Source organism: Eretmochelys imbricata, chromosome 4 (genome assembly GCF_965152235.1).
Source record: "Eretmochelys imbricata isolate rEreImb1 chromosome 4, rEreImb1.hap1, whole genome shotgun sequence".
Lineage (NCBI taxonomy): Eukaryota > Metazoa > Chordata > Testudines > Cheloniidae > Eretmochelys > Eretmochelys imbricata.
Window position 1 is genome coordinate 99,115,667 of NC_135575.1, and position 24,478 is coordinate 99,140,144.

Consider the following 24,478-nt stretch of genomic DNA (forward strand, 5'->3'; position numbering starts at 1 on the left):
ACAGGGGACTACGACCCCTGTAAGGCCATACACCAGATGAAAGTTGCCACTAGGTGAGCTCTATTCTGTCTTTTGCACCAAGCAGACAGGCTACATAGCAAGGGTAGGAGGGAAATTTGTTACGAAGGCGCTACTGACTTTGTGGCAGTTGAGAGGTCCCAGCTAGAGAAGTGCAACCATACTGCATGACCTTAGCTTCAGAACTGGAGCCAAGAATCTAAAGCTCCAGGGACACAAGGATCCAAATATTTAAAGATTTTATTACGTGGTATGCATGACTCCAGTGAAAGAAGTGGTAGCGGAGCTCTGTAGGTTCTACTCAAGGCATGCTCAAAACTAATTTTAGGAAGTTCCCATCTGAGCCTTCGTTAGGATCATGACACCAACCTCTGTCTGGTTTCTTGATAGGAGCATTGACCCAAGTATAGGGTGCATGTTGCAACTTGTCACAAACTCATAATTCCATGGAAAAGTGTCCAAAACAATGTCTGTCTTTGTTTATACAGTGATGGAATTTTAGAATGGCACAGCCCATGTGGATGAACATAAGGCTTGGAACACGTGCACTTGTCCTGACATATTAACAATGATCATAATGTACCTAGAGTCATGTAACTCCTGCGACAGATCTTGCAACTCAGGCAGAAATCAGTGCTTTGCCTAATGACATATGTAGCCTTCCCAGGAGCCCCAGCTCCTAGGAGAGAATGAGAGCCAGAACTGCAATTCACATAGGTTGATTTTTGTTTGGTTTGTTATGTTTTTTGTTTTTAAAAGGATTTAAAATGTTTTGGATCAGTTAAAAAAACAAATATTTCAAATAAGGTCAAATCATGCCAAAGAAAATATTTAATTTAGATTTTCCTGACTGAAAATCGAAAATTTTGGCAAATTCAAAAATTTTCCCAGGAAAAAAATAGTTTTCATACAATTAAAGTTAGTTCCCAACCAGTTCTAAATATTTTACACTAATTATTTAGATCTCTCTCATATGAAGTCGTCAAGTTAATATTGGCCTTGAAACTACCAAAGTCCCATAGGCAAAAGTTGTCAAACACTTTATAAGCAGTTATAAAAACAAGTCTCCCCTCACACCTGAATGCTGCACCACTAGAAATAACTTTATTTAATAGGAAAGCTAATTTTAGAAGTAGCACACCTATGAGAAAACAGTGAAGGATGTGGGGGTTGATCAGTATTAATTTATTAATACTGAATGTGACTGGGCATAGTTTACTGTACAGCTATATTAGATTGTTTAGTGTGTGCTTCTGTGGGGGGGGGGGGGGGAGAGGGGGATAGTTTAATAGCAAGCTTAACAGGAAAGCAACACAATGATTCCAGATAAAACACATCTTGGTAAATAGATCAGGATTTACAAAACAATATCTGCACTATTAACTATGAAACTGCTAATTCCAAGATCTGACCAAAGTTGCAGTTGTTTTGCTAAAGCTGAAAACTAATAGATCAAAAGGACACCAGCTGGAGCAGACAAGAGGATGCTGAATACCAGGGAAAAAATGTGATACAAACTCAAACTGAAAATTTCATGAACAAATTGAATTGATGTGATGAATAATGCAAAGAGAAATTATTTTTCAGCTGCTTATATACCAATGCTGGGAGTCTAGGTAAAAAAAGAATTGGAAAGTTTCACTGATGAGAAGGAATTTGATAAAACTAGCTTTACTGAAACCTGGTGGGGCAATTCATGACAGGAATGTTAAAATCACTGGTTATAACTTGTTCAGACAAGATAGAGTAGATAAAAGAGGTGTTTTGGGGTGGGTGCTCTACATTAGCGATACCATCACCTGTTTTATAGTTACCGATAACCCAAAAGTGCAGAATCTTGAATGCATATGGATCAATGTGCTAATTAACAAAGCCTTTGTCACAGAATCAAAGTAGAGAACAGGATGAGTTACTCCTTAAACACTTATTATATGGCCAAAAAGCCATGATTCCACAATCAGGAAAGAGGCCACCTTTCGCTCTCAAGTCCATCTGACTCAGTGGCAAAGTGAAGGACGTAATTAGAAATAAAAAACTCTATATATAACAAACGGCAAAGGCGGGAAAAAGACAGCAATCAATATAAATCAGAAGTTACAAAGTGCACAAAATTGATAAGGGAAGCTGAAAACATCATCAGGGACAAACCCATGGTCGGCAGGGCTAGGGACAATGAGATTTTAAAGTATTAGGAACGAAAGAAATCCCAGCAGTGGTATTGACCCATTATTGGATGGAGATGATAAAACTGTTGATGATCCAGAAAAGACAGAATTCAATAAATACATTTTTTTTATATTTAGAAGAAAGCAAGTTATTATACTCACATCATGAGGATGTGAAAGTGCTTTCCAGGCAATTAGTAATAGAGAATTATGTTAGACAAAATCCACTAGTATAAACATTTATAAGTCGGCAGGCCCAAATGACTTGCATCTAGGGTGACAACCAGCAAGTGTGAAAAATCGGGACGGGGGGTAAAGGAGGTAATAGGAGCCTATATAAGACAGAGCCCCAGATATCGGGACTGTCCCTATAAAATCGGGACATCTGGTCACCCTACTTGCATCCAAATTTTTCAAAAGAGTTGGCTGAAGAGATCTCTGGCCTGCTGATGTTAATTTATAATAAGACTTGGAATACCGAGGAAATTCCAGAAGACTAGAGAAGTACTAATGTTGTGTTAATATTCAAAAAGGCAAACGGGGTAACGCAACTATATGCTGATTTGTCTGACATCAATCCCAGGCAATATAATAAAAAAGCTGATACAGGATTTGACTGAAAGAATTAAAGGCTAAGAATATAATTAACACCAGTCACCATGGTTTTATGAAAAATGAAACTCGTCAAAAAATACCTGATTTCATTCTCTGAGGAGATTAACAGCTTGGGTGATAAAGGTAACTGCACAGATGTACAATGCTTAGACTTTTATAAAGTTTTTGACTTAGTACCACATGACATTCTGAATAAAGAAATATGTGGTAAATAATGTTGAGGACAGGGCATTCATACAGAGTGATCTAGATTGCTTGGTAACTTGAGCCCATTCGAACAAAACACATTTTAGTACAGCCCACTGCAAAGCTATAAATCTAGGAACAAGTAACACAGACCATACCTACAGAATGGGGTTCTGTACCATGGGGGAACAGTGCCTCTGAACACGACTTAGGAGTCATAGTGGACAAGCAACTCAACATGAGCTCTCAGTGTGATGCTGCGGCAAAAAGGGCTAATACAATTCTTGGATGTATAAACAGGGAGTAGCGAGTACTAGTAGGGAGGTGATTTTACTTCTGTCTATGACGTTGGTGAGACTGATACTGGAATACTGCAGACAGTTGTGGTGTCAACATTTTTAAAAGGATGATGAGGGCCTCAAGTAAGTACAGGATGCACAAAACAATTTGAGGGCTGGAGAAAATACCTTACAGTGAGAGACTTAAAGAGCTCAATCAAGACGAAGATGGAGAGTTGGTAGCTTGATTACAGTGTATAAGCACCTTTACGGGGAGGAAAATACTGACTACTAAAGGGCTCTTTAAATTAAAGCAAAAAACCCAATGGCTGGAAGCTGAAACCAAACAAATTCGTATAAGAAATTAGGCACCTTTAAAAAAAATAAAACAAAACAAAAACCCCAACAGTGAGGGTAATTAACTACTGGAATAAATTACCAAGAAAAGAGGCAGATTCTCCATCTCTTGACGTCTTCAAATTGAGACGGAATGCCTTTCTGAAAGATATGTTAGTCAAACAAATGATTTTTCTCACTGCAGGAGCCACTTGGTGAAAGTTAGTGGCCTGTGATACATTGGTAGTCAGACTAGATGATCGAATGGTTCCTTCTGGGATAGAACTCTGAGTAATTACAAGGGAGGAAAAGGAGGAGGAGGAAGAGAGCGAGAAAGAGAAGATGGGGCAGTTGCCAGTGAGCTGTTCGCAGAAGAATAAGCTAACAGAGACACAGCTTGGCCCTGTGAAGGGTGTCTGAAGCAGTTGAGCCCTCCTAAGCTTCAAGGGGATAGTAAGTCTTGGGGAAGAAAGATATAGGTGTGGATTGTTTATTGTGTTAAAATCCTTTTTCTCCTATGCTTTGCAGTGTTCTTACTGATAAAATTAAGCAATACTTTGTTTTAAGAAACCTCTCTTTTCATCATATTAACCACTAGCTACAGCTCCCAAAGGTAAGCCTTAGAGCTCTGTGAGACCTGCTGAGAAATAACAGTTGGCTCACAAAGACCCAGTCTAAGAGTGGGGGAAATTGCAGGATTCCATCTCAGGACAGGTAAAGCCAAGAGGTCTAACATTTAACGTGGGGAGGGTACACTCCGAGACAAGAAAGGGGTCAAAGGCGCTGCTAGTTCTGCAACTGCCACACAACTGATTTTGAACTGTACTGTTAAAACATCCACCACCAGCCATATTAACGTGTGGCTAACAAATGTTTTATAGAGTTAGTACCTGACGTTTGAATTTTCAGACAGGACCTTAGAGAGGGGGAGATGTGTTGTAAGCAGGGTTCCCAGATCTCTCTGACCATGGTTTTCAACCAGTGGTCTGCAGACTCCTGGGGGTCCACAGACTATGACTAAGATTTCCAAAGGGGTCTTTTTAGGCAAATTTTTTAGGGGTCCACAAATGAAAAAAATGTTGAAAACCACTGCTCTATGACTACAACAACCTTCGAGGAGCATATTATTCAAATTTTTTGTTTGCAACCCAAATGATACAGCACTGTACTACTGCAGGAGTACTTGAAATTGAAACTGACTCATCTATTTTTGTTGACCAAAACTGACAGTAATACATAAAGATGAACACCATAAATATTCCAGCTACTGATACACAGACCGAGAAAAAATAGCTATGGGTAAAGGATATTGAAAGCAAGGGTCAGCTCCTATTTTATTAAAAATTAAAGGGATAAAAGTACCAGAATTTTAAGATAGATACTGAAAGAGCAAGGAAATATGACTTTACAGTACATGACTAATTTTATTTTTGTCTCTTTCCCTCAAAATTCTTGGGCCGACTGCTGTAGTTAATAGTATAGTGCACCACAAAACACATTTGAAGGCTTTATTTTAGCTAAAGCTTTAATTCTCCTGTTTGTCAATTCAGTCAGTAAAATTTTTAGCACAGAAAACCAAACCAGGTTTCTGTCAAAACCCTGATCCTGCCATATTCAGACTGAAAAATCAGTGCAAGAGAGGTATCTCTGCTCCTTTGTTTTCAATTACTTAATTTGTCTTAAAATGCCCTTGAACTATTTTTCCTCAGACAAATGCTAGTTTCCTGCTTTTTGATCTGCTTGATAAGAGACTTTTTATATTATCAAGATCCTCATCTTACCTAACGACAGGGTCACTCTCCAGTAACTCAGTAAGTCGCTGTAATTGCTCAGGATTAATGGATCGTCCCAGCAATGCTTCCGTGTTGGTGTAGATGAGAAAAGCTGATACAGCTCCCAACAAAGTTCCCACACCTAGAGATCCCAGGCTATCATAGTAAGGGTTGCCTACACACAAAAAAACCAGTTGAAATTAATTTCACAGAATACTTCGAAAAGTGTAAAAACAAAGCCTTTGTAATACTGAAAAGCAGACAGTACATTGTCTCTACACAGGAATTACTGTTTCTTTAGAGTATGTACTGGGAACCCTGTCTTTATTTCTGGTTAAGAAAATAAAATTGAATAAAGAAAATATAAGATTTAAAGTAAAATCTCTCATGTCCCAGGTCCTGGAAGCCCCATGCGCTCATGCCCTTCCCCCCACCCCCCTTATGACTTATGAATTTGTAGACTATTTTGTTAGGTGCTCAGATTCCCAGGCATGGGCATCATGCAAGTGACAATACCATCAGCATAACCAAAATCTTGACCCACTTTCTGTTCTATGTAACGAGTAAAGCCTTCAAAAAGAATAAATATCAAGTTAGCAGTAAGGTCCATCAGTTTGATGGAGAAGAGGGAGAAAAACATTACTCAATCTTTTTATAAAAACAGGTATCTTTCTTATTTGCCTTAAAACATGCAAGCAATAATATAAAACAGGACAGCAGCAGAAATCCATCTTGGAATACATTACAGTACTTACATAATGGGCACGTTATACATTTATTTATATTCATTTTTCTGTCTGCAACATTGCATATTTTTACATAGTATCCGAAATATAAAGTATCACAAAACATTTTATAGAGGAGTCAAAGACGAAGTAAAGCAAATAAAGCTGTGAGGCAACTAATTAGTGAAGACCTATAAAGAAAGGTACCATGTTTATCCAATTCTTACTAGGTCAATTCCAAAAAACCAACACCCTTTAATGGGCAAATAACCCTAATTTCACAGGCTATTGGATCTCTCTGACTCTTGCATGGTGGGAAAGCGAGAGTTACAATGCAGAGAATGCACACACTCCTTAACACAGTTTCGTTCTGCAGCCCTTGTACAGGGCCACAAAATCTGTTATACAGACCATTCTATTTTCCTCACCTATTTTGGCAGATGAAGAGTATTAAGGCTACCATAAAAAGAAAAGGAGTACTTGTGGCACCTTAGAGACTAACCAATTTATTTGAGCATGAGCTTTCGTGAGCTACAGCTCACTTCATCGGATGCATACCGTGGAAACTGCAGCAGACTTTATATATACACAGAGAATATGAAACAATACCTCCTCCCACCCCACTGTCCTGCTGGTAATAGCTTATCTAAAGTGATCATCAGGTTAGGCCATTTCCAGCACAAATCCAGGTTTTCTCACCCTCCACCCCCCCACACAAATTCACTCTCCTGCTGGTGATAGCCCATCCAAAGTGACAACTCTTTACACAATGTGCATGATAATCAAGTTGGGCCATTTCCTGCACAAATCCAGGTTCTCTCACTCCCTCACCCCCCTCCAAAAACCCACCCCCATACACACACAAACTCACTCTCCTGCTGGTAATAGCTCATCCAAACTGACCACTCTCCAAGTTTAAATCCAAGTTAAACCAGAACATCTGGGGGGGGGGGGAGGGGAGGGAGGAAAAAACAAGAGGAAATAGGCTACCTTGCATAATGACTTAGCCACTCCCAGTCTCTATTTAAGCCTAAATTAATAGTATCCAATTTGCAAATGAATTCCAATTCAGCAGTTTCTCGCTGGAGTCTGGATTTGAAGTTTTTTTGTTTTAAGATAGCGACCTTCATGTCTGTGATTGCGTGACCAGAGAGATTGAAGTGTTCTCATGTTGTCATCATGAATAGGTCGGAATATGAACAAGAGGCTGCTCGGCAGCTCTCCAACACGAGTTTCTACAAGCCATTACCCTATGATCCCACTGAGAGTTACCAAAAGAAACTACAGCATCTGCTCAAGAAACTTCCTGAAAAAGCACAAGATCAAATCCGCACAGACACACCCCTGGAACCCCGACCTGGGATATTCTATCTACTACCCAAGATCCATAAACCTGGAAATCCTGGGCGCCCCATCATTTCAGGCATTGGCACCCTGACAGCAGGATTGTCTGGCTATGTAGACTCCCTCCTCAGGCCCTACGCTACCAGCACTCCCAGCTACCTTCGAGACACCACTGACTTCCTGAGGAAACTTCAATCCATCGGTGATCTTCCTGATAACACCATCCTGGCCACTATGGATGTAGAAGCCCTCTACACCAACATTCCACACAAAGATGGACTACAAGCCGTCAGGAACACTATCCCCGATAATGTCACGGCTAACCTGGTGGCTGAACTTTGTGACTTTGTCCTTATCCATAACTATTTCACATTTGGGGACAATGTATACCTTCAGATCAGCGGCACTGCTATGGGTACCCGCATGGCCCCACAGTATGCCAACATTTTTATGGCTGATTTAGAACAACGCTTCCTCAGCTCTCGTCCCCTAAAGCCCCTACTCTACTTGCGCTATATTGATGACATCATCATCTGGACCCATGGAAAAGAAGCCCTTGAGGAATTCCACCATGATTTCAACAATTTCCATCCCACCACCAACCTCAGCCTGGTCCAGTCCACACAAGAGATCCACTTCCTGGACACTACAGTGCTAATAAACAATGGTCACATAAACACCACCCTATACCGGAAACCTACTGACCGCTATTCCTACCTGCATGCCTCCAGCTTTCACCCTGACCACACCACACGATCCATCGTCTACAGCCAAGCTCTGCGATACAACCGCATTTGCTCCAACCCCTCAGACAGAGACAAACACCTACAAGATCTCTGTCAAGCTTTCTTACAACTACAATACCCACCTGCGGAAGTAAAGAAACAGATTGATAGAGCCAGAAGAGTTCCCAGAAGTTACCTACTACAGGACAGGCCTAACAAAGAAAATAACAGAACGCCACTAGCCGTCACCTTCAGCTCCCAACTAAAACCCCTCCAACGCATTATTAAGGATCTACAACCTATCCTAAAGGATGACCCAACACTCTCACAAATCTTGGGAGACAGGCCAGTCCTTGCCTACAGACAGCCCCGCAACCTGAAGCAAATACTCACCAACAACCACATACCACACAACAGAACCACTAACCCAGGAACTTATCCTTGCAACAAAGCCCGTTGCCAATTGTGCCCACATATCTATTCAGGGGACACCATCACAGGGCCTAATAACATCAGCCACACTATCAGAGGCTCGTTCACCTGCACATCCACCAATGTGATACATGCCATCATGTGCCAGCAATGCCCCTCTGCCATGTACATTGGTCAAACTGGACAGTCTCTACGTAAAAGAATAAATGGACACAAATCAGATGTCAAGAATTACAACATTCATAAACCAGTCAGAGAACACTTCAATCTCTCTGGTCACGCAATCACAGACATGAAGGTCGCTATCTTAAAACAAAAAAACTTCAAATCCAGACTCCAGGGAGAAACTGCTGAATTGGAATTCATTTGCAAATTGGATACTATTAATTTAGGCTTAAATAGAGACTGGGAGTGGCTAAGTCATTATGCAAGGTAGCCTATTTCCTCTTGTTTTTTCCTACCCCCCCCCAGATGTTCTGGTTTAACTTGGATTTAAACTTGGAGAGTGGTCAGTTTGGATGAGCTATTACCAGCAGGAGAGTGAGTTTGTGTGTGTATGGGGGTGGGTTTTTGGAGGGGGGTGAGGGAGTGAGAGAACCTGGATTTGTGCAGGAAATGGCCCAACTTGATTATCATGCACATTGTGTAAAGAGTTGTCACTTTGGATGGGCTATCACCAGCAGGAGAGTGAATTTGTGTGGGGGCTGGAGGGTGAGAAAACCTGGATTTGTGCTGGAAATGGCCTAACCTGATGATCACTTTAGATAAGCTATTACCAGCAGGACAGTGGGGTGGGAGGAGGTATTGTTTCATATTCTCTGTGTACATATAAAGTCTGCTGCAGTTTCCACGGTATGCATCCGATGAAGTGAGCTGTAGCTCACGAAAGCTCATGCTCAAATAAATTGGTTAGTCTCTAAGGTGCCACAAGTACTCCTTTTCTTTTTGCGAATACAGACTAACACGGCTGTTACTCTGAAACCTAAGGCTACCATGTATCTTTGGGGCTAAAGTCGTAACTTCAAAGCTACATCTTGGGCGAAGGGAATAGGATTTCCTCCCTAAACCTTCCCTTCATGCAGAGGGAAACAGTGCACCGCTCAGTAAGAAGGCTGTGCGCAGCTTCCCAGAATATGAGTTTATGTAACCAGACTAGAGAGAAAGTGATTTACATATTTACTACGATAGATTCTCTTTTCATAAAAAGATTCAACTACAACTTGGGTTAACTCGAATCCAGTTAAAAGGAAATGACCCATCATACAAACTTTAAAGTCTGCAAGTGGTCCCACTGGCTTCAATGCAACTACTGGAGTGAGTAAGAGTGTGAATGACTTAAGCCCTCAAGTCTTCAGAACAGGAAGGCCAATCCATATGATCCTTCAGTAGCATTATTAGAGTTGTTTCAAGCTATAATCTCACCAATAACAGTGGTTTGAAAAAAGGCATTCAAATATCTCCTAATTTCAAATAGCTTCAAATCAATATACTTGAAATCAGATTAGAGAGTAATATACAACTGTGGAAGCTCACCACAGTAAAAGCTTCCTCCAAAAGATCTGAAAAGGGGCAGAGATTTTCATTAAAATATACTGCTAGAAAATCACTCAGATTCATCAGTTCTGACAGATTTTAATGCAAGCTTTTTTAAAGCAATATGAAATGTAATTGAATGCCATCAAAGAGACAAACAGCATTATTGCAGGAATGGGTTGAAAAGCAGATGTATGTATAACCTTGGGGGCACCACTCTGCATAAACTGAAGCTTATGTAGTGCTATCATTAAGGCTACGATTATGTCACAGAGGTGGCAGAAGTCATGGAATCCCCGACTTCTGTGACACTGGGGGCCCCCACCACTGACCAGCCGCCGTGTAGTGTGAAAAACTGCTGATTGAATGTGCTACTTAGGGTGTACTGAGCATGCTCAGTAACATCTGCTGAAGCCAGTAGTGGGGGATTCCTGTAGCAGCCCAGGCGACCCCCATAACTGACCGGCCGCCAGCGGGGACCCTTGAGTAACCCAGCTGCCACCGCTGGTAGGGTCCCCCTTGCAGCTGCTTTGCCGTCACAAGCAGCCAGTCCCCACCCCCGCTGCAGGCAGAAGGATCCCAGAGCTGCTCAGCGGCCACTAGAAGGGGCCCCCCACAGCTCCACAGCCGCCACAGGCGGTGGTAGAGGGACCCCCCCACAGTTGACCAGCCACCACTGTCAGCAAGGACCCCATAGCTGCCAGCCACTGCCGCCAGTAACAGAGGGACCCCGGAGCTGCTCAGTGGCTGCTGGAAAGGATCCCCCACAACTCCGGCCCCAACTCTGCAGAGCAATGGGGACCCTGCAGCTCCCAGTTGCTGCTGACAGGGGAGGGCCAGGTTGCTGGACCCTCCTCCCTCCCCATTTTGACAGGAATGTTTTTAGTAAAAGTCAGGGACAGGTCACAACTTTTGTGATTTTTTTGTTTCTTGCCTGTGATCTGTCCCTGACTTTTACTAAAAATATCCACGACAAAATCATAGCCTTAGTTATCATATACCAATCATATATCATACAATAGTGTAGTTTATAAATGACTAATCAGTGGATTAAAAAATTTAAAATGGATGATGTCAAAAGTGAAATTTTTCTTTTCTTATCAACTGACTTTGTAGAGTTGGAAGATGGGAAGAGTCCCATAATCCAAATGAAAAAGGTGCATACATACATTTAAAGCAATTAACAAAGGGAGTCAAAAGGTATGGTCATACCAAGCATACAAAACAGGAGGATATTGTCTCAAATTGAGTCAGCCTCAATTTAAGATGGAGTTTTTTACCTGTTAAAGAAGTCAGACCCATGCAAGTAGCAGCTAACGTCACACCCAAAACTGCTGCAGCATCCTCCAACAACACCACATTTGTACTGGGATCACGACTCTGTCTGACTGAATATTTAATAAAAAATTACACGAATGCTGAAATCTTAGCTTTGTTACATCATTCACAGTGTTTTGTAAACAGTTCTAATTCTAATATAAAAGAATATATTTACACGTATGTAAAAACCTATACTTTACAGCTAAACTCTTCCATAAGTGTTCACAAATACATATAATAAAACAGTGTACACCAATTAAGGAAGCTTGTCCAGAAGATGTGTAAAACTAATGGGAAATGTATTTTGCAAAATGCAACAACATTAACACTCAAATGTCTAACTAGTATTAAATAAGGCAATAAGTATATTTTACAAACTGGGTGAAAACCTGTTACTAGCATTCATAATCATATGACTCATGTAAAACAAGAGAAACAGGTAATTATACTGTTCTTATTTGTATGCAAATTCAGGTAATAAATCCTATTTTAAATAACGACACATGCCATACTGATATGAAGAGACATACCATATTGATAAAATGACAGACCCTTGGCCTGGGCACTCCTTCGAATTTCATTTATAGCAACAAGAAGTGTAGCTGAAACAAAAGTAATACTGTTGCTGAAAATGGTTAGAGGCAAAGTGACCAACTTTCTACTATACGAAGTGGGGGAGAAACTCTTGCTCATATCATAGCAAACTAATTATGGTGTTCCTACCAACCATATCAGCAACAAAATTTCTTTGGTAAATAAGACCCATGAAGTACAGTGATAAACAAGTTTTACACATACAGAGTACAGTACAATAATTTCTTCCTAGAAATACAATGAAAATTGTAATATTCTGAATTTAAAAATTATTTTTTCATGTTTCAAATGTGAGAATTCAAGAATTCTAATCTTGTAGCTACACAGCACATAATATCCCAAAACAATAGTTTTATTAAGCAAATCAATATAATATTACAAGTGATTGTCACCAGGAAAGTTTTCTGGCCATCAGTATTGTGAGCAGTGGCAATTCATAAAGAGAAGCCCTACCCATACACTCTTCTCTACACACAAGCCAACCCACTGATGAATACTACTGTCACATAACGGCAAATGGCTTGCTTTTTCAGATTGTGCACCAGACATTCTTATATATATTTTTCACATCCTATAAGATGACTATAGACCTAGAATATACATACACACACAGACACACACCACATTATATTAGTTTCCTTCCTTTGCCTGAAGCAGAAGATTAAATAGAACACAAGTAAATTAAAAGCAATGAAAAAGTTTTCCAGGATGTCAAACATCAATGCAATTGTGAACAACAGAGCTCAAAACTTTGCAGTTCTGTAAGCAAAAACTTAATAAACTATCACCACAGACTGCTGAGCTTGCATTATCAGCTTATGAATAAAGCAACACAAATATTTCATGACACTGCATACCTCCTTCAGACACCAGTGATCCTGCTAAGATACAATAAGCCTGTAAGTATAAAAAAAAATTTTACTAGTATTTTATTATTTGAATGTATATAGCTTCACGTTTATATAGAAGCTTTCATCCCAAAATCTCCAAAAGAACTTTACATACAAGAATCACTTTACCCACAACTGCAATGCTGCATCTCTAGGTGGCAGACAGAAGACTGAACAACCAACCAGATTATAATGCACTACCCAGTATAAGGAGAGAGAGGGAAATTTTTGGCTAAGGACACCAGGACAACCCCATATTCTTAAAAAATGGACTAAAGTATCAGTGTCAATGCAAAGCAGAGAGGAAATTGGTTTAAATAACCTCACGCATATACACTGAGTTCCACTGAACATACTACCTCAGATGGCTTGGTTAACCCTGCTAGGATTCAAACTTTTTGTTTCAGGGTGTCGAGGTATTTCAGATACTGAGGTTTCATTACATTAAACCATCCCTACCACCCATAGTTTTAAAATCCAATAGAAAAAAATTGACTTACCCAAAGAAGAGATTCCATGGGCTGAGGATGAAGTAAGCCTATGATTCCATGATACCAGGAAAGTCCGGCACCCATCATGAAAATGCCAACCCCACTAATTAGGGAGGCAATATAGCGCATATTTGTGAAGCCATACCTGGGTGAAAACAAAAAGTGGTTTAGGAAAAGATGCCTGCCACTTTAAAAATATATTCAGATGCTTGATGATAAAGGATAAACTAGAGCTCCTGATAGCTAATTAAAATATAGTTGCTAAAATCAAATCTAATCCAAGAAAATACTGATGGAAAAGGACATCCAGTTTCTTTAAAATATATATAAAACAATGTAAATGTTATTTAATTTCGATATTTTTCTAATCTTTTCTCCACACAGGCTACTTAGATTTAGTTGTATTACTTTAATATTATGTACCATGGCTATATTAATGAAATTATATTTAATTTTTTTTTAATTCATTCAGGTATTTAATGAATGGGCTAACATTTACACTGCCTTGCAATGCTGCTTCTAATTGAAATCTTCATGTGCAGTCAGTCTACAAATTTCATTTTCTTTAAATTAATACCGTAAAACTTAATAGTTCAGCTGACTGCAAATCCCCAATGTTTGCAGGTTTAAATATTTTTGGTAAAATTAAAATGACATCGTAATAATACATTATTGTGTTAAATGCCACTCCTGCTTAGCAGCATTGCAAAAGAGATGACGGTGCAAGTGAGGGGCATAATTTGAGGGAAAAGGGGATCCTGATTAAAAAAAGGATCTTATTCTGAGATGGCTGAATCTGGTAAACAAACATAAATCAGAAGCCTTAGCTGAAGCTACTTCAGATTCTGAGTTGAAGAAAATTTTGCCTGACTTTGTGAACCCAAACAAGGCAGAATATTTTAATTACTATCCAGGAGGTAACTAGATGACCCTCGGAGGTGAAAATACCTAAAATTTAGGTTGGAACCACAGTGTATCTGTAAGACTACTTTAAAATTTACAAAGTAGTAAGAACATAACCTTAAATCCCTTATTAGTATACAAATTAAAACTAGCGTTTTTATGCCAAGAACTTCTTGTTACCATCTCAACAAAGGGTTTCCTTCCTAAAAACAGTGTCTTTTGGGAAGGGGGAAAATGCAGTCTCATTACTACTGTATTGCCCAAATCCTGCCATCCAGGCAGGAAAAAAATCAGAACTATGAACAGCATACTTTATAGCTATCTACTGGAAAGGGTGATAGGGCCCATAAAAAGGCATCTTCCTAATAGCAATGAAAATGAAATACAAGTTTCAAAGCTTACAATGTCAAAACAACATGCCAAGTCATGACCATTTAGAACTCTTGAAATTTGGTAAGAAAAATGTGGGTTCCTATTACTTCTACTGTAAAACTGGAAGTTATTCATTTCAGTTTAGAAAAAATGAAAACACTGGATATACATACGAGTACCACTATTTTACTTAAAATAATTCAAGTTGTCTGGATTAATATGGTGGAACAAAAAGGAAAAAAAACTATGGTTCATCTCCTATTCAGAAACTACAACAGATCCTTTAAATAAAAAGAGGGTTGCACACAAGAAATAAAAGATTTTAAGCCTATATATAATTATTGAAACGTAATTATTTATTCCACAAGATACATTCAGTAAAGACAATGGCCTTACGGATGACTAGGGTCTGGTGTCCTTGCAGACTGACTGATGCCCAATGCTAGCAAAGCCTGCATAATGCAAAGGAAAAACACATCTGTAGGAAGTCTTAAAAACTTTGAGACTAGTTCTAACTTTAAAGAATGTGATTAAATAAAATTAGATCCAACTTGCTGATTTTTCATATGTAGCATTAGAAACAAAAACACATTAGCTCAAATTACAGTAATTTCACAAGAAACATCCACTCCCAGACAGGACAATGTCATCCAAAACTAACTCACATAAATCTGATTAGTTCTAGCTGCAAGAAGTTTAAAGCAACAATTTAAACAGAAGTTAAGAACATGTTTAATATAATAGTATAAATATTTTTGTAGCATTCTCCACTTGGGTGTAATCAGGAAACAAAGGCTGTTTAATCTAAAAAAAAACAAAAAAAAACCTGTCCGAACAGAAGTTTATGAATAAACTATAGCAATAAGTATATTCATCTCCATTATGTTCAAGGCAAACTGAAATTAAAATAGCCTACATTTACATTTCAACTTCCTAGGTATACATTTAGTTGTAACAAGTCACCACACTGGAAAAAATAAAAATATACTGTCTGTGCCTAACCTGGAAAAAAAGGATTATCTGAGTTGATACGTTTCTGATAGATCATTTAGAATGGATTCAATCTGATGGTGCAGTCTTTTATAAATCCAGGCCCTGATACTGCAAAGATTTAGGCTTGTGCTTAACCTTAATCACATGAGTAGTCTTAGGCCTTGTCTATACTACGAGGGTAAGTCGACCTTACCCAACTCCAGCTCCGTGAATAATTTAGGCCAATTTACTGCGGTGTCTATGCTATGCTGGGTTGACGCAAGACACTCTCCCGTCGATTTACCTTTCGCTTCTCGTTCCGGTGGAGCATTGGAGTCGACAGGAGAGCGATCTGTAGTCGATTTAGCAGGTCTTCACTAGCCCCACTAAATTGACCCCCGGTGTCGATCCCCAGTAAGTGTAGACATGCACTTAATCATATTAATGGGTGTTTAAGCACATGCTATATCTTTGCAGGATTAAAATCTCAGTGTGCTTTATCCATATATACAATTCACATATAAATACCTGAACAAAAAAGACATCTCCAATGGGATAAATATTTAACTTTCCTTGATAATTTCCCAATTAAAATGTGAAATGTTTTCCTGCATATATATTGGTAAAGAATACCATTAAAGGCAAACTGTCAAAGTTGTTTGGCCTTAAAATTGACCTACTTTGATAAAGTCATCTGTAAGGTCTTGTCTGTAAAGCTATTTCCATACATGTCTTTAAATATTAAACAGCAGAGCAGGTAGTATCATTCCCATTTTACAAATGGAGTACATGAAAAGGCTGCACAAGGTCACTTCTGGCAGAACTGGAAATACAGCCTAGGGGGAAGATTCTATCCTGCACCTCTCCACAGTAATGCCACACACAAGGCACAACCTGAGCTGGTATGGTGGCAAAGATTATTTTAAGACACTTTTTGCATCACTAATTTTTGGCTGGTCTCAGAGACAGTGTGGCCTTCAGAGTCAGTTAGAGAAGACCCTCGAGGCTGCTCTAATAATTTATGGCAACCTCAAATCATGGGTTATCCACGGACCTCTCTGCAGTATAGACCAGAATTGTCGGAGGGTTCCAGTCACTCCCCCCATAATACATGCTTATCTCTGAAATATCCTACAAGTGAGGCTGCAAGGGGGACAACGTAGAGGAAGCATACACAGCAGCTCTATACTGCTTCTACGCTAGAAGAATTCTCCCTGGAGCTACTCTGCCCCTTTTCTGGCCCCTACACATCAGTGGAATAGCATAAAAGGACCAGTTCTCTAATATGGCAGATCCAGCTCCCATTCACTTTGCCACACTGCCTTTCAGAACAAATGCACCAAATCTATGTGCTTAGCTGTGCTGTATGTAGTCACTATCCCATCCAGATCCAGTAACAGAATCCAAGAACCAGATTCCCAACACTCCTCTGCTATCTAGCAGGATAAGAAAGGAAAATTTGTCACACCCCCTTCTGGTGACTGAGCCACATTGCGGATAACAGCCTTCTACTGCTATCAGTTACTCTTTTAGCTAGAGAGGTAGAGGTCTATATTCAAAAAGAACAGGAGTACTTGTGGCACTGCAGATCTAAGCGTCTTGAATTCATAAATCCTGCTGATGACCCATGAAGGTGCTCAGCATTGTTCCACACAATACAACTTCTTTATTTCTGCTTCCTTTTAAAAAAGCCTAGCAAATTACATTTGAAATATTACATTAAAAAGAATTAAGGTTGCAAAGTCAGACACTCAAAAGATAGAAAATGTCAGAATTAAGGTTACCCAAGTATCCTTGATTTGGCCCCCCTTAATATGTATGCATTATGAAATAGCCTTCAATTACATCATCATATCCTATTTGTTCTACAGGACTAATATTCATTGTACAGGACGGACAATGAGTGAGGCAGAAGGTTGCCTCTCTTATGTTTAAGGCATTAAACTCAGATTCTAGAGAACCGGATTCTATTCCTGGCTCTTCCTATGTGATGCTGGATAAGACTTTTATAACATATACTGACAAAGTGGCCAAATTAAGGTTGTATGGGCATCCTTAATTCTGGTATTTCCTAACTTTTGAGTGCTTAATGTTGCATCTTTAACATTCTTTTAACTTTTTTTAAATGCAATTTTACTTTATTACTTAGAAAACTAGGAGGAAGATGAACGTGAGACTTTCAGCAATAGATAGGCTGAAGAGAACAAGTTTGAAGTAGGCTGGGCATGTGATAAAAATGGGAGAAGAATGACCAGAAAAGAAAGCACGGGAAGACAATGACAGCAACAAAGGACATGGAAGACTGACGATACTTCTCTGTTAAGAGAAGTGTGAAGAGAAAAGAACTCGAACACCAAGACCTACAAACCCGTGCCAGAAGGAGTGGCAAAGAACTGTGGGCACCTCTAACCCCATGTAAATGGGAAAAGGAGTTGAGAAGTGAAATGTGATGGGACTTAGACCAAAGGAAAAAAACAGGCTAAGATATGAGGAGGAAACATGATCTACTGTCTTCTTCTTTCCCTTTCCCCATTAGTCAGGGTCAGCAATGCTGACCTATAGAGCATGTGTAGGGTCCTACCAAATTCATGGCTGTGAAAAACATGCCACAGACTGTGAAATTTGATATCACCTGTGAAATCTGGTACCCAGCCAGGGACTTCTACCCTGTGCAGGGCTTCAGCTGCTAGTCCAGACTGGGGATGGGAACGGATAAGACTTCCTCTCCCCCTGCAGGGGCTGCTCCCTGGGTGGGTCAGACGCACCTTTGGGAACTTTCCCTGGCTGCAGGAAGCTCCACGGCTCCAGCTATCACCCCACCCGCACACGCAGCGGCTGTGGCTCCAGCTGTCAGCCCCACATTGGGGCAAGAGACTGCCAGGAAAAACGGACATATGATATAACCCACCCCCTCAATACCTTGCGACCCTCACTTCTGCGCTGCTGCTGACATGGCACGAACTTTAGAGCTAGGGTCCGGCCAGTAACCTTCCTTTCTGGCTGTCCAGCTCTGAAGACAGCACCCCTGCCAGAAGCAGGGCAGAATTAAGGGTGGCAATCCCAAACTCCCCTACAATAGCTTTGCAATCCCCTAACCCTTACCGCCTTTCGGGTCAGGACCCCCATGGTTACAACATGAAATTTCAGATGTAAACATCTGAAAACATGAAACTGACTAACTTTAAAACCCGGCCTTGAAATTGACCAAATTGGACCATGAATTTGGTAGGGCCCTAAGTATGTATGATTAGCAAAACACTTTTAAAACTGGCTGGCCAGGCCTGATTACTTTGGTTTGAAATCGGAGTTCTCCTTCTCCTAGATCAGTAGCTCTCCTCCTTTCCAGTCTACTGTACCTCTTTCAGGAGTCTGATTTGTCTTGCATGCCCCCAATGTACACCTAAGTTAAAAACTACTTGCTTACAAAATCAGACGTAAAAATAGAAAAAAAGTGTCACAGCACACTATTACTTTAAAAATTGCTTTCGTTCTCACTTTTACCATATTATAAAATAAATCAACTGGAATATAAATACTGTACTTACATTTCAGTGTATATAGAGTGTATAAACAAGTCACTGTCTGTATGAAATTTTAGTTTGTACGGACTTTGCTCATGCTTTTTATGAAGCCTGTTGTAAAACTAGGCAAATATCTAGATGACTTGATGTACCCCCGGGAGTGGTTGAGAACCACTGTCCTAGGTGGACTGTCTGGCATAGCTGATGAGCCTCCACCTGAGTGGACAGAGGCACAGAGAGGTGAAGCAACTTGCCCGTGGCCACCCAGCAGGTCAGTGGCAGAGCCAGGAATAAAACCCAGGTCTCCTGAGTCCTATCCTGTATGTTCTCCACTGAACCATACCACCTCACCTGATACATGGTCGATGATATGGGAAATTATTAATTTAGAAAGGAAGAACAATACTTCTATATATCTGAAATATAGACAAAAACTGAAACACCAACAGAAGTATTAGTCCAAACTTCACTAATCAGAAACAAGATAGCTACAGAACCTCCAGTTTCTCTCCATTTCCAAGGTTTTAGGTTAAAGTGTCAGTATGAATTCATTAATTAACAATTCTGCTATTAATTTACAAATTGTGTATCAAATTATGTACATCAAAACACAGGAGAATATTAAGAGACAAGCGGGCTACAGCAATACAAGGAGAGACCATTAGGTTCTGAGTAAAAGTGCCAAGTAAAGTAATGTTAATGTTGTACTCAGAACTCACATTGTTCCTGGAAGGATCACCAACCCAGGGCTGCTTGCTATGTGCCCCCATCATTCTCTGACAAGGTTATGCCTAAATCACCATGCAATTTGACAGAAACTATTTAGTTATCCTTTCTTCTTTAAATGAATTCACTTTTATATTGCAGCCAAAAAATATATTCACATATTACAAAAAATTGCATGCCCATACTATAAACAAATGTACCCTTATCATAGATTAGTCATAACAGCATTGTTATGGTCTCTAATATGAATGCCTTGCTTTGCAAGGCAGGAATTATTTAGTAATAAGTTAACTGACATTTGAAGGTATGCTCTCCCAGATGTGACAACAGTCTAGGTAAGTAAATTCTTAGACTGATCAGCTTTGACACTGTTAAAATGGCTGCTGAAATTGTTGAAATCCAAAGCTATTCTTACTGAAGTGTTACCTACTATTTTACTTTCAAATGAAAATCATGCAAAACCACAGAAATTAATATAGAAAATGTCCACTACAAGTGTTAAAAGAGGCAAAACCACTGCACTATGCAACAGTTTAGAGCCAGTCTGTGGCAAATTCTAAAAATGGAAACGACAAATTAACAACATCAATGTAAACTAAAAGCCAGAGAGAACTTGAAGGGTCAATTTTTGGTCTCCAGCCTCTCTCTCCAACTTTGTGTTATTTTACACAACATGCTCCAACAAAGCTCAGAGCAGTATTCTGACATCCCAACTCACCTCACAAAACTAAACGCAATGTGCTACTTCCCCTGTACTTGTCATGTGCCCTGTAGTTTTTCATCCTAATCAGCCATCACCAAGAGACAGCCACTTGATTTCTGAATTGAGCGCAATGTTCCTATCTGCTCCCAACACAACTGTTTCCAGGGTCTGCATTCCTCCATGGAAGCTAACTACAAATCACTTTAACTTAAACAAGGGCAATGGAAGCACTACTCACCTGGTTGCAAGTGTCTGCTAAAGAATGTATAGCTTCTGAAAACATGCTTGCAGAACCCGTGTAAACCCATGCGAGTAGTTTAAAGAAAAAATTCAACCCATTTCTAAGATTGGAGAGAGAAGAAAGCTGAATTAGCAATATTATATGAAAATTAACATTCAGTATTTTAAATCATCACAGTGAAATCAAAGACATTTTGTACAACCATATGTTACCATCAGCAAATAAGGAAACTAAATTTCACCAAAAGTCAATTTATCAGTGATTAGTAAATATAGTGAATGTGTACACATCTTCTGCAATATTTACTAGATTAAAAATATTTTCAATTAAGTGGAGTATATAGGAATATACAGCTAGGATTTTTGGAAAACACGACTTTTAAAGTAGTTGCATATCATAAGCTATACTTTTGCAAGTTGCAATCTTTTGCCCTCACCTTCAAGACACTGCACAACTACTTCCCAATTTATAAATGTCAGATCTTTTAGTCCAGTGGTTTTCAAACTTTTTTTCCTGGCGACACAGTTGAAGAAAACTGTTTATGCCGATGACCCAACGGAGCTGGGGCAGAGGGGTTTGGGAGGGGCTCAGGGCTGGGGCAGAGGGTTGGGGTGCGGTAGTGAGGGCTGCAAGGTTGGACCAGAGATGAGGGGTTTGGGGTGCAGGAGGGGCTCTGAGTTTGGGGGGCAGGCTCAGGGCTGGGGCAGGGGTTTGGGGCAGGACTTACCTCGGGCGGCTCCCAGTCAGTGGTGCCATGGGGGTGCTAAGGCAGGCTTCCTGACTCTCCTTGCACCGCGGACCGCGTTGCGCCCCAGAAGCAGCCAGCAGCAGGTCCTTCTCCTAAGCGGAGACATGCAAGCAGCTCCACACGGCTCTCACCCACAGGCACCGTCCTCCCAACCCCCGCTCCCATTGGCTGGGAGCCGGTGCTCGGGGTGGGGGCAACGCAGAGCCCCATGGCCCCCCCTGCCTAGGAGCCAGACCTGCTGCTGACTGCTTCCGGGGCACAGCGTGGTGTCAGAACAGGTAGGGACTAGCCTGCCTTAGCCGGGCAGCACCACTGACTGGACTTTTAACGGCCCGGTCGGTGGTGCTGACCAGAGCTGCTGCAACGCAGTGCCTTACGTTCCGCGACCCAGCAGTTTGAAAACCACTGTTTTAGTCCATCCTTAGCACAGTGGCACATGCCTCAGCAATCTCTTTTTCTTTCTTTCTTTCTTTCTTTCTCCCTCCCACTTATATTTGTGAGCCTTCTTGTATAAAGCCCTCCTTCAATCTCAGTGTGCCAGCTGTAACCTCACAGTCTCATTTCACTTAAGTTCCGTCCAAGATACAAAGGGGTGGTTGGGGGAGAAAAAATATTACATTAGGAAGAAAAAATTAAATGAACACCTCCCCTCTGAGTGTCCCAGGGTGCTTTGTCTTTCTAAAGATGCTTTCTAGATTACAAGCTCTCTCGGGCAAGCACCATGTTGATATTTGTGTCTTCTATGGTCCAGAGTGCAGCAGTTAATAATAACAGTAGTATAATCGTTGGCAAGTGTATTTCTAAAATATAAGCTTCTTTCTAAAACATATTATTTAGTTCAACCACTAGCTGTTGGAGACACTGGGTGAAATTCTATGCTCTGTGTTATACAGTCAATCAGACTAAAGGGTCATAACGGTCCCTTCTAGCGTTACAACTTCTTAAATTACTGGTAATGAAAAACGTTCAAAATTGGAATTCTCAAAACGACACTGCCATGTGGGCTTTTTAATCCTTTATAAACAAAAAAGTTAATGGAATGCTATAGCTATGGTTTTTTAACAAACAAAAACCAAGACATTGATTATTATATTTCCTTCTGAAACCATAAATCTGCCTTTTGGACATACACAGGATTGCACATACCACTGAATATGATGCTAATTTTAAGGCCTTATCTAAGGAATTCCTAAGGTGCCTATCATCTTGTTGTTTAAGCGCTAAATAAATTTTCTTTTATAGTGCTTTTTATTCAAAGATTTCAATATGCTTTACAAACATTAATTTAGTCTCAGCAGCCCACAGATTAAGGAAGTATTATTCCACATTTTACAGATGGGAAGACAGACAGATTAATAAATAACCCAGAGTCACAGAGGAAACCTGTAGCAACAGTGAAAAGAATTAAGTTCTCCTGGCTTCCAGTCCTATGTTTAATTACAAGGCTGTTCTTCCTATCCATAGTGCAACACAGTTTTAGCACTAATGAGCAATGCAAACAAATTGCTGTAGGAATCATGACCACATTTTCCTGACTTCTTGTAGCAATGTAATTTTTTGCATTTAAAGAAAAAAGGAGCTAATCTATTTATCTGAAGATGTAGTAAAGCTGCAGGATTCCTGCCTTCTAAGATGACACAGGAGTCCCACCAGTATTGATGACATTTTACTGCACTACTCCAAATTCCAGGTTTGGAACGTCTCTGAGGACACAAAAAGAAAAGGAGTACTTGTGGCACCTTAGAGACTAACCAATTTATTTGAGCATAAGCTTTCGTGAGCTATAGCTCACTTCATCATTAGCTCACGAAAGCTTATGCTCAAATAAATTGGTTAGTCTCTAAGGTGCCACAAGTACTCCTTTTCTTTTTGCGAATACAGACTAACACGGCTGTTACTCTGAAACCTGTGAGGACACAATACATTTGAGGACTATGCAAAAATCTGCATCCAAATTTGAGAGGTCAGCGCCCAGCATAATGGCTAAACCTTTTCCTCAAATGTAAAATGCTTTGAGATCTACTTGTGAAAAGAGCTACATAAGATCTAGGTATTATTGTGCTGTCTGGGTTACAGACAGTAAACACAGAGCAGGGAGATTCAGAGAGCTACTCGTTAAAGATCTGCATGACAAAGCACAAGTAGACTAAGGAGCCATTGCAACCCTAAAAGCATCATTATGCCAGAAGGAAAGGAGCTCCCTGGTATCTAACTGTGAGTTTCAGCTGACCTGACCAATTCAGTGTACCCCAATTCACCACTGTTATAATCTGTATCTCAAAGATGCCATTAGAGATGTAAAATGTTAACCAGTAAGCATGAGTCTTACTGGTTAACCCACCTTAACCATTAACAGCTGCACCGGCCAGCAGGAGCAGCCCCAGCCGCTTAAACGGTAAACCGTTTAAATTAAATATTTTTAAATAAACGGTTAACTTTTTAAATGGTATTTACATCCCTAGATGTTATGTAATGTGTCACTGGAAAACTAAACTCATTTATCATACATACATCACACAAGAATATTAATGATCAACCCACAAAAGGATTACATGGATGTGTATGACTGAAATGCATTTAAACCATGCATGTCAGAGGGATTTGATCAACGGGTTTTTTCCAGCCAAAGGAATGTGGTTCCGGGTGCCTGAATGTGTCTCCCATGTAAATTGAGAAAGATGTGACCAAAGACAAAGAAAGGAACATTTGCATGCCAGGCAAACAAAGCCATCAGGAGGGCAAGAGGGGAAAATGTGATCATTTATAGAGCCCTGTGTAGATACAAAATTTGTATCCGCATCCAATCCGCAAACATGGTCCACGGATAGCCGCAGATTTGCATGGCTGTAATCATTTAACAATCTCAAG

At 40.1% G+C, this 24,478-nt stretch overlaps 1 protein-coding gene across 1 annotated transcript in view; it reads right to left on the bottom strand.

The window, feature by feature from the left end:
* Positions 1-24,478, bottom strand: part of SLC30A9 (solute carrier family 30 member 9) — a 67,573-nt gene that overhangs the window by 14,604 nt on the left and 28,491 nt on the right. The window contains exons 9-15 of the mRNA XM_077815719.1: positions 20,860-20,962; positions 15,096-15,151; positions 13,434-13,569; positions 12,901-12,940; positions 11,980-12,051; positions 11,410-11,517; positions 5,380-5,545 (exon numbers count right to left, since the gene is read on the bottom strand). Coding sequence (XP_077671845.1) covers positions 5,380-5,545; positions 11,410-11,517; positions 11,980-12,051; positions 12,901-12,940; positions 13,434-13,569; positions 15,096-15,151; positions 20,860-20,962 — 681 coding nt within the window. The remainder of the gene's footprint in view (positions 1-5,379; positions 5,546-11,409; positions 11,518-11,979; positions 12,052-12,900; positions 12,941-13,433; positions 13,570-15,095; positions 15,152-20,859; positions 20,963-24,478) is intronic.